Here is a 12,863-nt window from a genome sequence, read left to right as displayed (position 1 = left end):
AGGGCCCCAGAGCAGCCACATATGACAAAGCCGATAGAGAATATGCTGGGCTATGGGCACGGGCAATTCATTTCATCTGGCCTCCCTCCTGCCCATGAGAGCCCTACTCATCTGAGCCGGGGACCCTGGAGTGCTGGGGCCCACAGGTTTCAGGAGATCCAGCCACTCAGTGCTGCCCCTCCCGGTACCAGGCTCAGGGAAGTGGCCCACGTTCCACAGTACTTGAGCCCTCCCATCCCATTCTGCCCTGGCCTAAGACCAGGCCTGGGATCCAACACAGGGAAAGAAGGCCCCAGAGCGCCTGCTAGTCATGTGGTTTTATTCACAGACTCAGCACTTGCTGAGGATAGAAGGAAAGAACATTTGGGGCCAGGCGGAGCCTGGACATAAGGGCGGCTGGGAGGCCATGCATGGTTTGGACGGGGAGCTCACAGGAGAGGACCCGTCGGCTGGGCCAGGCCTGTGTGGGGCAGGCTGGAGGCAGGCAGCATGCGGGAGGCCTGGCTAGGCCTGCACGGAGCAGATCTATCCAGGTGGTGGCCGTGAGCCAGGGAGGGAGGGAGGGACTGAGGGCTTCTCTGGGGCAGAGGGTATAGGTGTGGGGCCGGAGAGCAGGCAGCCCTGCCCCTCATTCCCAGGGAAACTACATAGTGGGACAGTCAGAACGCCTGGCGCCTGGTCCTGCTGCTGCCTTGGGGACTTGGTGTGTGACTGGCCTAGCTGGTCTCTTCTGGTGGCATTGTCCTGCTGATGCTTGGACATCTGCCTTGGGGACACTCTGGGGACATTTGTAGGGAGGCTGAACAACCCTGGAGAGTGTGCCTACGGCCCGGGGGTGGCGGGGGCTGTGCCTGTGGAGGGAGGGGATGCCCAGTCAGGGGGTGCTCCCTTGGAGCCAAGCGATCCGGGCCAGCCCCTGGGCCAGGGATGACTGAAATGTGAACCTTCTTTCTCCTGGCCCGCCCGCTGCTGGTTCCCCACAGATTTCCTGCCTGAAGGCAAACAAGGGATCCAGAGCTTGGATCCGTCCCCCCCGGCCTTCTTCCTGGTGAAGAGCCCATTCCCACCCAGCAGGGAACGGAAAAACCAGTTCCCCGGGTTGGGTTTGTTCCCTGCCTGGGAAGAGCAAAGTTTGGCTGTCCAGGAAGGTGACCTAGGGGCCCTCCCCTCCCCCCCTCCCCCGGAAGCCTGGTGAAGACAGAGCAGGGCCCTGGTTCTGAGGTCACAGCCCCTGCCCGCGTCCTACCCGGCTCTCCCGGGGACTGGGGCGGCGGGATGCAGGTGAGCGGCCATCAGCATTGGCGGGAGGGGGTGCGGTGCACAGAGCCGGGGCGCTTGGGGATCTTGCGCCAGCGACGCTTGTCCCAGCGGCAAAGCAGTAACAGGCGGAAGGTGTCCCGGAAGGCTTTGTTGCAGAGAGCGTAGCACATGGGGTTGATGGTGCTGTTGACGTAGCACAGCCAGTAGCCCAGCTCCCACAGGGTCTCGGGGACACAGTTCTTGCAGAAAGTGGACACCAGCACCATGATGTTGTATGGCGTCCAGGTGAGGATGAAGGCCAGCAGAATGGCACTCAGGGTCCGCGCCGCCTTCTTCTCCTTGACCAGCGAGAAGGTCTTCCGCTTGGCCAGCTGATCCTTCCCTCGGGGCTTCTGGCCCTTGCCCGCTCGCTCACGCCCTTTCCGGGTTGGCCTCTTGACCGTGTTGGGGGAGCTCCGGGGGGGCTGCTTGGCGGGGGCCTGCGCCTCGGGGTCCACCATGGGCATCTTGATCACCACCTCAGAGCCAGGCTCCTCACCCTCCGAGGACGTGAGGGACTCCATGGAGCCTTCGTCCTCTTCCTCGTCTTCCTTCCAGCTGTAGGCCTGCAGCAGCCTGGGCGCCCGGCAGCAGCGGCAGCAGCGGCCCGGAGGGGTCTCCGGGGAGCCCTCAGTCCCCCGCTGGGACCGCTCGGAGCTGCTGCTGCTGCCGCCCCCCTTACCGGGTGTCTCGGAGCCCTGCAGGGCCGCCAGCTCCCGGGCCCGGTTCTCCGTCTCCCGGTAGATGCGCCAGTAGAGCGTGCACATGACCGTGACGGGGAGGTAGAAGGCGGCCATGGCCGTGCCGAAGGTGATGATGGGCTGGGACAGGAACTGGATGTAGCACTGGCCGGCCGGGACCGTCCGCTTCCCTACCAGGTACTGCCAGAAAAGGATGGCTGGGGCCCACAGGATGAAGGAGACCAGCCAGGCCAGGCCGATCATCAGCGCCGCCCGGCGGGGTGTGCGCTTGGCTCGATAACTCAGGGGCCGGGTCACGGAGAAGTAGCGGTCGAAACTGATGAGCAGCAGGTTCATGACGGAGGCGTTGCTCGCCACGTAGTCCAGCGCCAGCCAGAGGTCGCAGGCCAGTGTGCCCAGAGCCCAGTGGCCCATGAGCAGGTACGTGGTGTAGAGGTTCATGGAGAAGGTACCGATGATGAGGTCAGCGCAGGCCAGGCTGAGCAGGAAGTAGTTGTTGACTGTCTTGAGCTCAGTGTTGACCTTGAAGGAGATGAGTACCAGCAGGTTGCCTGTCACCGTGGCCAGGGACAGGAGGCCTGTGGTGATCCCAATGAAGGCCACTTGCCAGGGCCCCTTTCCCGGGGCCAGGACGGTGATGTTGGGGCTGACGGCGGGTGGGGCCGAGGTATTCATGGTGGCAGGGTTGGGGGGGGCCGGCGGGGGCAGCCCCTTCCTCTAGTCACACTACAGGGCTTCCTCACGGGGGGGTCATCACCTGAAAAGAGAGGACATGGGCTTTGGCTGGGCCGCTGGTAGTCTATGATAGCTTGGGGTGCAAGGTGCTGGGGACACAGCCTCTGCCTTCTCAGGGCTTTAGGCCAGAGGCCACCCCTTCTCACCTGTGGCCACACACAGTCATCCAGAAGGCACTCTCCCAGCCGTGACTGGATGTGCCAGCAGAACCGGGGGGAGGGGTTTGGAATCCAGAGATGGAGTCCTCCTTCCAGCTTCACCATTCAGACTCTGAGCCTCAATTTTCTCATTGGGGAATTGCTACTAATTCCTGTCTTGCTTAACTCATGTGGCAGGAGTCGGGAGACTCGCTTTGTATACAGTACTGCCAAATTTTCAAAGCACTTCACTCAATTTTATTAAAGCTCTCATTTACTAGGTAGTTACTACATGCCAGACACAGCCCTAAGCCCTTAATTGAATTATCTAATTTAACTGTCGTACATCTCTAAGAGAGAGGTCTCTTATGCTCCCCATTTCCCTGAGGCAGCTGTGACTCCAAACAGCCACAAGACCCGGTGACAGAGGAAGTGGGTATGATTAGAACCCACAACTCTCTTTTACTTGGAGAATGTGGAGCAGGATTCTTCCATCAGATAAGGAGAGATAGGAAGGCCTGGGGAGGGCTCTAGAGAAGATAAGGGGGAGGTGTGTGTTGGTGTGTCCGCATGTTTTCCCGAGGGGGTATGCGTGAGTGCGTGTGCATGTGTGTGTGTGTTTGAGTGTGACACAGAGAGAAAGAGAGAGAGAATGAGAGAGGAGGTGGGCAGTGTTTGGAGCTGGATCAGACCCTCTAGGAGGGCAGCAGGGTAGGTTGCTCTGGGCCTGAATGCTTGCCTGGTGGTAGAAAGTCTGGGGTGATTGATGCCTGGGTGGCTCAGTTGGTTGAGTGTCTGCCTTCGGCTCAGGTCATGATCCCAGGGTCCTTGGATCGAGTCCAGCATTGGGCTCCCTGCTCAGTGGGGAGCCTGCTTCTCCCTCTGCCTGCCACTCCCCCTACTCGTGCTCTCTCTCTCTCTGACAAATAAATAAATAAAATCTTAAAAAAGAAAAACAATTCTGGAGTGAAAGCAGGCAGCGGGGGTCTGGCCCCAGCTGAGGTGTGAGGGTCCCCTTCTGTCTCCCCACCCTGTTCCTGGGTCCAAGCTGAGTGGGGGCAGCATGGGGACAGGGAAGATTCCCCCACATTTTTCTCCAAACTGGAGTCCAGCCTAGGCGCTAAAGGTGGGTAAAGGGAAAAGCCGGGTCTCTTAGCCCCTACGGGCTGGGCAGGAGACCCCCACTGCTCAAAGCCACCGCTTTGCTCTTGTACCTTTCAACCGGTCCCTTCCTGTTCTGGGCCTCAGGCATCCATCTGTCCCTGGAAGAGTTGGGGTCTCCTCCCACCTGCTGCTATGGGTTTCAGGGGCTGCATCACTGGAAAAATTCCAAGGGAGAGACATTGGGCAAGGGCCCACCAGGCTCTGGTGTTCCTCGGGACCCGGTCTGTGACAGAGAGACTAGCGTGCTGTGTGCCTGTGAGGAGGTCGACATGACAGGGGGCCTCGGGGTGCGTGGCTGTGACAGCCTGTGACCGAGGGTGTGAGGCTGAGGTCGTCTCTGCCGGTCATGGTGTCGGTGTGTGAGAGGGATGCTTAGGATGGCAGTCTGGAGTGTGACAGTGAAGGACCGTGGCTGTCAGCGCATGCTTGTGTGTCTCGGGCGGTTTGCTCCTAAGGGGGACAGGGAACATCACAGTGGAAGGACCTGGATAGTCTGGGCCAGACTGGTTCCATCTGAATCCAGGCTGTACCCTTTACTGGCTATGTGATCCTTGCTGGTGGCGTAATTGCCATGTGCCTCAGTTTCCTCAGCTGAAAAACGGGAATGACACTAGTCCCTGGTGAATAAATCAAGGAATTGTTGTGTCTATATCCATGGGTCCATGGATATAGAGTGCCTGGGACAGGCCTGGCACCACACGGTGAGTGCTACGTTCCCGTTGATTCTTGGCATGTGTACCAGTGAGGGCTGCCTCCTACAAGGGTCTGCTCCTTTTTCTTCCTTTCTTTCTTCTTTTTTTAAATTTTTTTTATTTTTTTTTATTTTAAAAGATTTTATTTATTTATTTGACAGAGAGAGACACAGCGAGAGAGGGAACACAAGCAGGGGGAATGGGAGAGGGAGAAGCAGGCTCCCCGCAGAGCAGGGAGCCCGATGCGGGACTCGATCCCAGGACCCTGGGATCATGACCTGAGCTGAAGGCAGTCGCTTAACCAACTGAGCCACCCAGGCGCCCTCTTTCTTCTTTTTTTAAAAAAGATTTTATTTATTTACTTGCCAGAGAGAGAGCAAGAGAGAGAGCACAAGCAGGGGGATCGGTAGGCAGAGGGAGAAGCAGACTCCCTGCTGAGCAAGGAGCCCAATGAGGGGCTCGATCCCAAGATCCTGGGATCATGACCTGAGCTGAAGGCAGACGCTTAACTGACTGAGCCACCCAGGTGTCCCTCTTTTTTTTTTTTTTTTTTTAAGATTTGTTTATTTGAGACAGAGAAAGAGAGAGAGAGAGGAGGAGGGGGAGAAGGGGCAGAGGGAGAAGGAGAGAGAGAGAATCCCAAGCAGACCCCCCTGCCCCCCGTGAGTGCAGAGCCCAATGCAGGGCTCGATCCCAGGACCCTGAGGTCATGACCTGAGCTGAAATCAAGAGTCAGACGCTTAACCGACTGAGCCACGCAGGCGCCCTAAGTGTCTGCTCCTTTGATTAAAAAAATTTCTTGGGGCACCTGGCTGGCTCAGTTGGTGGAGCATGTGACTCTTGATCTTGGGGTCATGAGTTCAAGTCGTTGGGTGTAGAGATTACTTAAATAAATACTTAAAAGAAATTTTGAATACTATGACAATAGCAACTACTAATGATAATGATCATTGTTATTCAGGGCTCTCTGAGTGACAGTCGCTGCTCAAAGTGCTCATGCGCACCTATTGCATTTAATCTTAACAGGGAAACCCGTTCGCTCTTCTCTCTATTTCACAGGTGAAAAACTGAGGTTGAGAAGAGCAAGAGAATTGGCACAAGATCACCCAGGTTAAGGTAGGAACCAAGATCTGAGAGCAAGCAGTTTGTTCCAATGCAACTTTATTTATAAAAACTGATGGCTGGCCTGGAGGCCATAGTTGGCCAATTTGAATTTTAGTTCTTAAATTGTATTTTTTTATTTATTTTTTTAGTAATCTCTACAGCCAACGTGGGGCTTGAACTCACAACCCCGAGATCAAGAGTCACGTGCTCTTCTGACTAAGCCAGCCCAGCACCCCGCCAATTTGAATTTTAAAAATACCATGCTAAAACATTATTTGTCTTGCTTACTGAGTTTTGTTGCATCCTCTTCCCATAGCCAAGGTCAGGTGCTAGGCTGGAGGCTAGCATCGGACTGGGCCCGCTGGGGCTTTCCCTGGGGGGCACTGGTGGGTGCCGCCTCCCAAGACAGGGTTGCCCTGCACAACTCCCATCCCTCTGATCTGAGCTCAGTGCTGTTTAGTGCCATTGCACAGACAGAACAACTGAGGCCCAGAGAAAAGGGGGGGAAGAAGGCATGGAGTACCCCCAAAGTCTCCTGGCTCCTCGCTCGGGTGCTGGCTCCCTTTCCCAACCCCTCAACTTCTGGTGCTTTGGGGCAGCTCTGTAGCCTCCAGTGGTTCCCTGGGCCAAGATGGGAAAAGACTGAGTCAGAGACAGACAAGATGAGCTTGCTGACTTCAGAGGCCGTACCCTCGGCAGCTGCTGGGGCGTCCTGTCCGCCTGGGCGTGGTGCAGCGGTCAACGCTGGGCCAAGGTCCCCACTGTCGGATCTGGTCCCACATCACAGCTGGACTAGGCCTGGGCGGGGGGGCTGGGCGGGGTGAGGGAGACAGTTTTGCCTTGGGTGTAAAATCGGAGGTGCCCCCAAACTCAGGGTTCAAGAAAATGGATATTTTAATGCAATATTTAAAAAGTGGAAATTGATGGGGTGCCTGGCTGGCTCAGTCGAAGGACACGTGACTCTTGATCTTGGGGTCATGAGTTCGAGCCCCACGTTGGGTGTAGAGATTACTTAAAAAACAAAAAAGGAAATTGATGCACAACCATCCATCATGAACAAAATTTTAAACAAAGGCAGGGTCCAACTCTGCACTTGCACAAACAATCCTATCACCCATGACTCACCCTGATCCTGGCCCTGGTTCCAATGAAACTTTATTTACAAAAACAGACGGCCCGCCTGTGGGCTGTCTAGTTTGCTGTTTGATTTTTTTTTTTTTTTTTTGGCTAGTTGATTTTTTAAAATGTTACATTACAATATTATTTATCTTGAGTTTTTTGTGTGTCCTCCCTCAAAACTGTCTCTTTCTAGCGGTGTGATCATCAGCAATCATTTAACTTGTCCTTCCCTGGGCACCCTGTATCTGCCAGCTGATGGGGCTCATGGCATCCAAAGAGCCTCTCTGGACTTATTTCTGGGTCCTCAGTCCCATCTATAGCCCAGCCCCCTCTTGCTGTCCAGACCCCAGCACAGCCCCTCTCTGGGTTCCAGATTCCTCATTTGTTTTTTTTCTTTTTTTAAAGATTTTATTTATTTATTTAATTGACAGAGAGAGAGAGAGAGAGAGAGAGAGACAGCGAGAGAGGGAACACAAGCAGGGGGAGCAGGAGAGGGAGAAGCAGGCTTCCCGCCAAGCAGGGAGCCCGATGCGGGGCTCGATCCCAGGACCCCAAGATCATGACCTGAGCCGAATACAGACGCTTAACCAACCGACTGAGCCACCCAGGTGCCCCAGCTTTGATGAGTTTTAAAAAGGCTTTCAGAATGGGGGGGGCCTATGAGAAGTGATCCTTGGAGGTGAGGAGGCTGGCAGTCTTAATGGCTGGAAATCCCTCCCACTCACTCATTTTAATAGCCACACTGATAGCCACCATAATTAATCACCTCCTGCATGCCAGACTCTTGATGTATGATATCATTTCCTTTAATCCATAGGGCACCCCAATGGGGGTTCTTATCTCTATTTCACAGATGAAGACTGTTGAACTGAAGTTCAACTTGCTGATGGTATCATGGGAAGTGGTGGGGCTGGGATTCTGCCCTGGGCCTGCGAGGTCCGAGGCCTGTGTTCTTTCCACTTGGCAGACTCCTCTATACCCCACCTAGGAGCTGTAGGGGCTAAGGCCTCCTATCTGGGACAAAGGTGGGGAAAGAGAAGGGTAGTGGTTCTGGGGAACTGGTCCCCGATTCTTGCCACTCCCTGGATCATCTGAGCTCTTGGGATGCAGTCCAAGAACAGAGCCGTCAATAACTCTGCCTTTCCTCCCCAGTCAAAAGGAGGGGTCTTCCTCCAAACCTCTTTCAGACAGTGATTTGCTCAGGAGAACATTCCTGGGGGCCTGCGCTGGTCCCTGCCGTGTGACCTTGGGCAAGTCACTGTCCCAACCTGGTAATCCTGTAGGATGATTGTGTGTGAGGGTATGTGCGTTGCTGAGTGAGAATAAGAAATGGTGGGGGTGAGTCTGTAGCTTTGTGGAGATGGGGTGGGATGCATCCTCTGAGGGCGTCATGTCTGGGGTACCGGAAGGAGGCAAGGAATCAGGGAGGTGCTTTTCTGCTCAGGACTGTGGCCTCCTGATGAAGGTTGTTGGGAGCTTTTAGTAATATTATTAAAATTATCATAGCAACTGGCATTTACTGACTGCTTACCATATACCAGACGCGGCTCTAAGCATTCTATTCATGATTTAATTGACCTGTTACAACTCCTTGTGAAGCAGGTTTTATTATCCTCAATCTGCAAAAGGGGCAACTGAGGTTTTGAGACCTTAAGGACCTTAAATCCTTAATGCAGCCAGGATTTAGACCTCTTGGACCCCTGTCTACTCTAAACTCCTCTTGTGGGAATGGTGGGCCCCACAGGCTCCTCGCCCACCTTGACTGACTTGGCCAACCCATAGTTTGAGGTTTGAGTCAGTGAGGAATCAGTCCTTCCTTTAGAATCTGGCCTGTGTGTGTGTGTGTGTGTATGTGTGTGTGACAGGGTCTGTTGTCGATCTGTGTGATGTATGATGACAGCACTGTGGAAGGGGGAGGTCTAGCCGCAGCTCTCTGAGAAGCAGGGTGGGGGCTGTGTCTGCCTCATTCGCTGCTTTATCCCAGTGCTTGGCACACGTAGTTGCTCAATAAATATTTGTGGAAGAAATACGTGAATATGTACATGGGGTCCTCCTGTTTGACTTCCGGCTCAGGGGCATGAGGTTGAATCCACAGGGGTCAGGCTCCAGAGCATGTGTCCACCCCCCCCCCCCCCCCCCCCCCCCCCCCCCCCCAGCGCCTGTCCCCCCCCCCCCCCCCCCCCCCCCGCCCCGACTCCTTGCATTCTTGCATCCCCTCACTTGCCAGGTCCCTGTCTCCTGGGTGAGGCCCTGTCTGACTTGAGAGCACAGGAGAAAAACGGCCAAGGCATCCTCACCTGTTAAATGGGCCAAGGAGCCCCTGACTCACCTGCCTCAGGGAAGCTGAATGAGGTGATAGGACAGGCACGGGTGTGGGATGGGGCCTGTCAGTGCTGGGGGAGGAAAAAGTCAGCCTGGGCTTAAAGAGTTAAGGGATGAGGTCAGAGCCTCTAGAACAGCAAGCCAGACTGTTGACCGCCAGAGCCTTGGACCAATCCCCAGGGGCTGGGGATCTGGCCGGCAAGAGGAAGGGGGAGGCTAGGAGCGATTGCTGGGGAGAGGGATTCCTGAACACTTGGGCTTCCTGAATCTTACCACTGGCCAAGTTGTGGAGAAGGGGAGACAGAGAATGAGGAGGTGCAGGGGAAGAGATTCAGGAGGGAGGAGTGAAGCCATCTTGTGATTCTGGGCCTGGAAGCTGGCAGAGCCCCGACTGGAAAGAAGGAGCAATACTGGGGAGAGGGAGATACCAGGTAGGGTCTGTGGGGCTGGGCTTCCGGGACTTCACATGTGCAGAGAGGAGGGCGTTCCTCTGGCCCGGTCTTCTGTCTGGTCCCTTCTGCTGGAGCCTTAATCCAGAAGCCAGCCTGTCAGAGCCAGCCTCTCTCCCCCGGGTTAACTTTTCTCTAAAAGAAGCTCTTGACCCATTAAAGGTGCACAAAACTCCTACCTCTGATGCCTGGCCTTGGGAATGAGGGGGTAAACATGTGCAATTTATCATATTTTCAGGCCCCACAGTCACGATGGGGAGAGCCGAGTGGCCCTGGGGAGAGCAGCAGCCTTCAGTTAAATGCTCATAAATGTGCTGCCGAGCCGGAAGAGGAGCGTCAGCCCTAGAACCACTGCCAAATGCACTCACGGCTGATGGACTTTAACCAGTTGCCCGAGTTCAGCTGAACCATGCCAGAGCCAGGTGGTCAGCAGGCTGGGCCCTAGACCTCACTCGGCCAGGTGGTATCAGCAGTGCTCTGCCCCTCATCCACCTCTCCACTTGCCCCCTGTTCTTCCATCCTTGAGTTCTCCTCCCCATTTCCTTTCTTCTCCCTCCCTCCCTCCCCCATCCTTCTAGGCATCACCATGGCATCACAGCGGAGCAGAAACCCAGCGAGATATTCACCCACCTCTCCCCGCCCTCCCCCTCCCCTCCAGAGCCCAAGCTCCCTGCTGCTCCCCCACCCCGACATCTTGCTCAAGGAGGTGGGAGTGCAATGCTGCCCTGAGGCTGAGGGGAACGGGGTCCCAGCCTAGGAGGACCCCTCCATGTCCCTTCTGGGACCACGAGCACATCCCTTCACCTTTCTCAGCCTCCGTCTCTCCAACTGGTCAATGGGCTGATGTGACCTCAGCCTAACCCCTTCTTGGCACTCTGGACTCCTCTTTGCACTTGGGGATCAGTTCTCAGACCTCTAGGCCTCAGCCTGGGAGACAAGAGTCGCATCTTCCGCAGCCCCGTTTCGCCATCCCCTCCCCTGCCTTCTGTATCACAGGAGCGATCATGGCTTGCCCAGTGGCTGAGGTCAGGGGGCAGAGAACTAACTCTTATCTGACAGCTCAGTGAGCAGCTGATTACTCAGGGATAGGAGACTGTCCAGCTGTAGGAGACAGTCTGACTCCTTCCGGCCACTTGGGAGGGGGGGTGGGTGGGTCGTGGTGGTTGGGCCAGCCTGGATGGAGCTGTGTAGGTATCTTTTGTGGCAAGCAGTGAACCCCTCTCGCTAGCACCGATAACCCCTAAACAGCACTTGTCTGAATGACCCAGTGAGAGCTGACCACCCCCTTCCCAGCTGGCGAGTCTGCAGTAATCAGAGCTGGTGGCCTCCAGCCCATCCCTACCTACACTGTGGAGTCTGGGGGGTACTGGGATGGGTACCCGCATGGGTGCCCATTAGTACCCATGAATTACCAGGACACAGGACTGAGACCTGCTCTGTGGGAGCCCAAGACACCGTGGACATAGGGAGGGCCCTCTGGGCCCTTGCACACATCAGGGCCACGTTCCCTGGCTGGTGTGGCCTCCCATGTGCCCATTTGTTCCCGGAGAGCCCTGGGGCTCTTGGCCTGGTCTCCTGCTGGCTTCTGGTCTAACACCCACCTTGGCATCCAGCTTGTCCGTCTGGCCAGCAACCTGGTTCAGTCCATCTTGGGGGGCCTGAAGGTGGATGGGGGTGGTGGGAGTCAGGGTTCCCTGAGGGAGAAGAGGAGGAGGTTCTGGGACTGGCACCCCAATGTCGGGGGGGCAACCTCCCACGGGATGCTGGTGGCCAAGGCTGCCCTCTGGCCCCCTGTCCTTTGCACTCTGTCCCTGGGATTCTGGGTCCTCTGCCTGCTACGTGGCGGCTTAATCCCTCTGGGCTCCAGGTCCAGTTTCATGAGGGGGGGTCTCCATCTCCTCTGCCAGCTGAACCCCAGAAAAACATCAGGTGTATCTGCTCAAAGCCACGAGACTGGGTGTTTGGAGCAGCCACTGTCCAATGCTACAGAGCCCCCCTGGCCTCCAGACCCCTCCTTGGCCCCCTCCTCTCTCTGGAGTTCGTCCCCATTTCCTGCTAGTCCTGGTCTCTGCTTTGCTCCCAGGACCCTGCTTTTCCCGCCCCCACCTTGATGGAGCCCCTCCCAAGCCCACCCAAATGTACTCACCATGGGACTGGAGAAGGGTCTGTAGGGTCCTCAGCCCCACTGCCTCCCCGGGGGCCGGCGCCGTCTCCAGGGACCCAAACACCTGGCTCCCGGGGGGAGCTGCGCCCTGTGCTGGCAGCCGGAGAGGCACAACCACTGATTGGCATGTCCCACCCCCTGGCACGCCAGCCTGGGGGGGGGGGAGGGAGGAGAGGAAAGAGAGGGAGGGAGGAAAGGGAGAAAAGGAAGGGAGGGGGAGCTGGAGGGAAGCCTCAGGCAGCGGCTGGGGTCGGACTAGGTCCTGGAGCATGCCCCCCTCCTCCACTAGGGCACCTAATTCGAGCCCTGAGAGGGAGGAGGTAGGACATGGGGAAAATGAGCCCAGGAAGGCTAAAAGTCCGGAACGGGAGAGAAGGCGGATACAGGGAGACAAACACTCACACCCACTGCACACAGACTCAGCGGCACACACACACACACACACACACACACACACACACACCCCCTCACAAAGGCACACTGTTTCCCGGGGCTCCTTCCCACACCCAACCTTAGAGCCCCCAATCTGTGCACACCATGCCCCAACACACGCACCCCGGCGTTCACATGCCTGTTTCCCTCATACACGCCCTGCCCCTGCACACGCCCACGTGCCCACCCACCCACCCAGCCCCACACCCTGCTCTTCCTCCCTGCTGCGAAGGAGCTAGATTCCTTCTGTTTGGAAATGACACATTGGGCCTCACGTGAGAGGCGCCAACTTGGAACAGACCCAGAGGGCTGGCGCACCCGCCCCAGGGGCTGGGCAGACGTGCCCGCGTGCTGGGCTGCGTGCTCTTGCGTCCGTCCATGCTGCAGAGCCCGGGTGTGAGGCTATATGGGGGTCTGGTTGGAAGGGAGGAGTGGAGGGGGCGTGTGCCCACTACACGTGCTGCTGAGTGCCCCCCCACGTGAATGTCCCCGAATACCATGCAACCTGTGTAAATGCAGGTGTTACCCTGTTGGTCTGGAACCAG

General features: G+C 56.6%; 2 protein-coding genes across 2 annotated transcripts in view; both read right to left on the bottom strand.

The window, feature by feature from the left end:
• Positions 1-1,292: 1,292 nt before the first annotated feature.
• CHRM1 (cholinergic receptor muscarinic 1) lies at positions 1,293-11,383 on the bottom strand. Its single transcript, XM_021684948.1, has 2 exons — positions 11,324-11,383; positions 1,293-2,757 (listed from the first exon to the last, which is right to left on the bottom strand). The coding sequence occupies exon 2, from the start codon at positions 2,673-2,675 to the stop codon at positions 1,293-1,295; it is 1,383 nt and encodes a 460-aa protein (XP_021540623.1). The 5' UTR covers positions 2,676-2,757; positions 11,324-11,383.
• LOC110576178 (solute carrier family 22 member 6-like) overlaps positions 7,936-12,863 on the bottom strand; it is a 46,443-nt gene continuing 41,515 nt past the window's right edge. The window contains 2 exon segments of the mRNA XM_021685250.1: positions 7,936-7,965; positions 11,324-11,416. Coding sequence (XP_021540925.1) covers positions 7,936-7,965; positions 11,324-11,416 — 123 coding nt within the window.

This window comes from Neomonachus schauinslandi, chromosome 11 (genome assembly GCF_002201575.2).
Source record: "Neomonachus schauinslandi chromosome 11, ASM220157v2, whole genome shotgun sequence".
NCBI classification, from domain to species: domain Eukaryota; kingdom Metazoa; phylum Chordata; class Mammalia; order Carnivora; family Phocidae; genus Neomonachus; species Neomonachus schauinslandi.
Note: the sequence above shows the minus strand (reverse complement) of the source record. Positions and strands in the feature narration are given on the sequence as shown.

What these genes read in the sequence shown, in the direction of transcription:
- CHRM1 (XM_021684948.1), bottom strand. Translation starts at nt 2,675, where the DNA reads ATGAATACCTCGGCCCCACCCGCCGTCAGCCCCAACATCACCGTCCTG.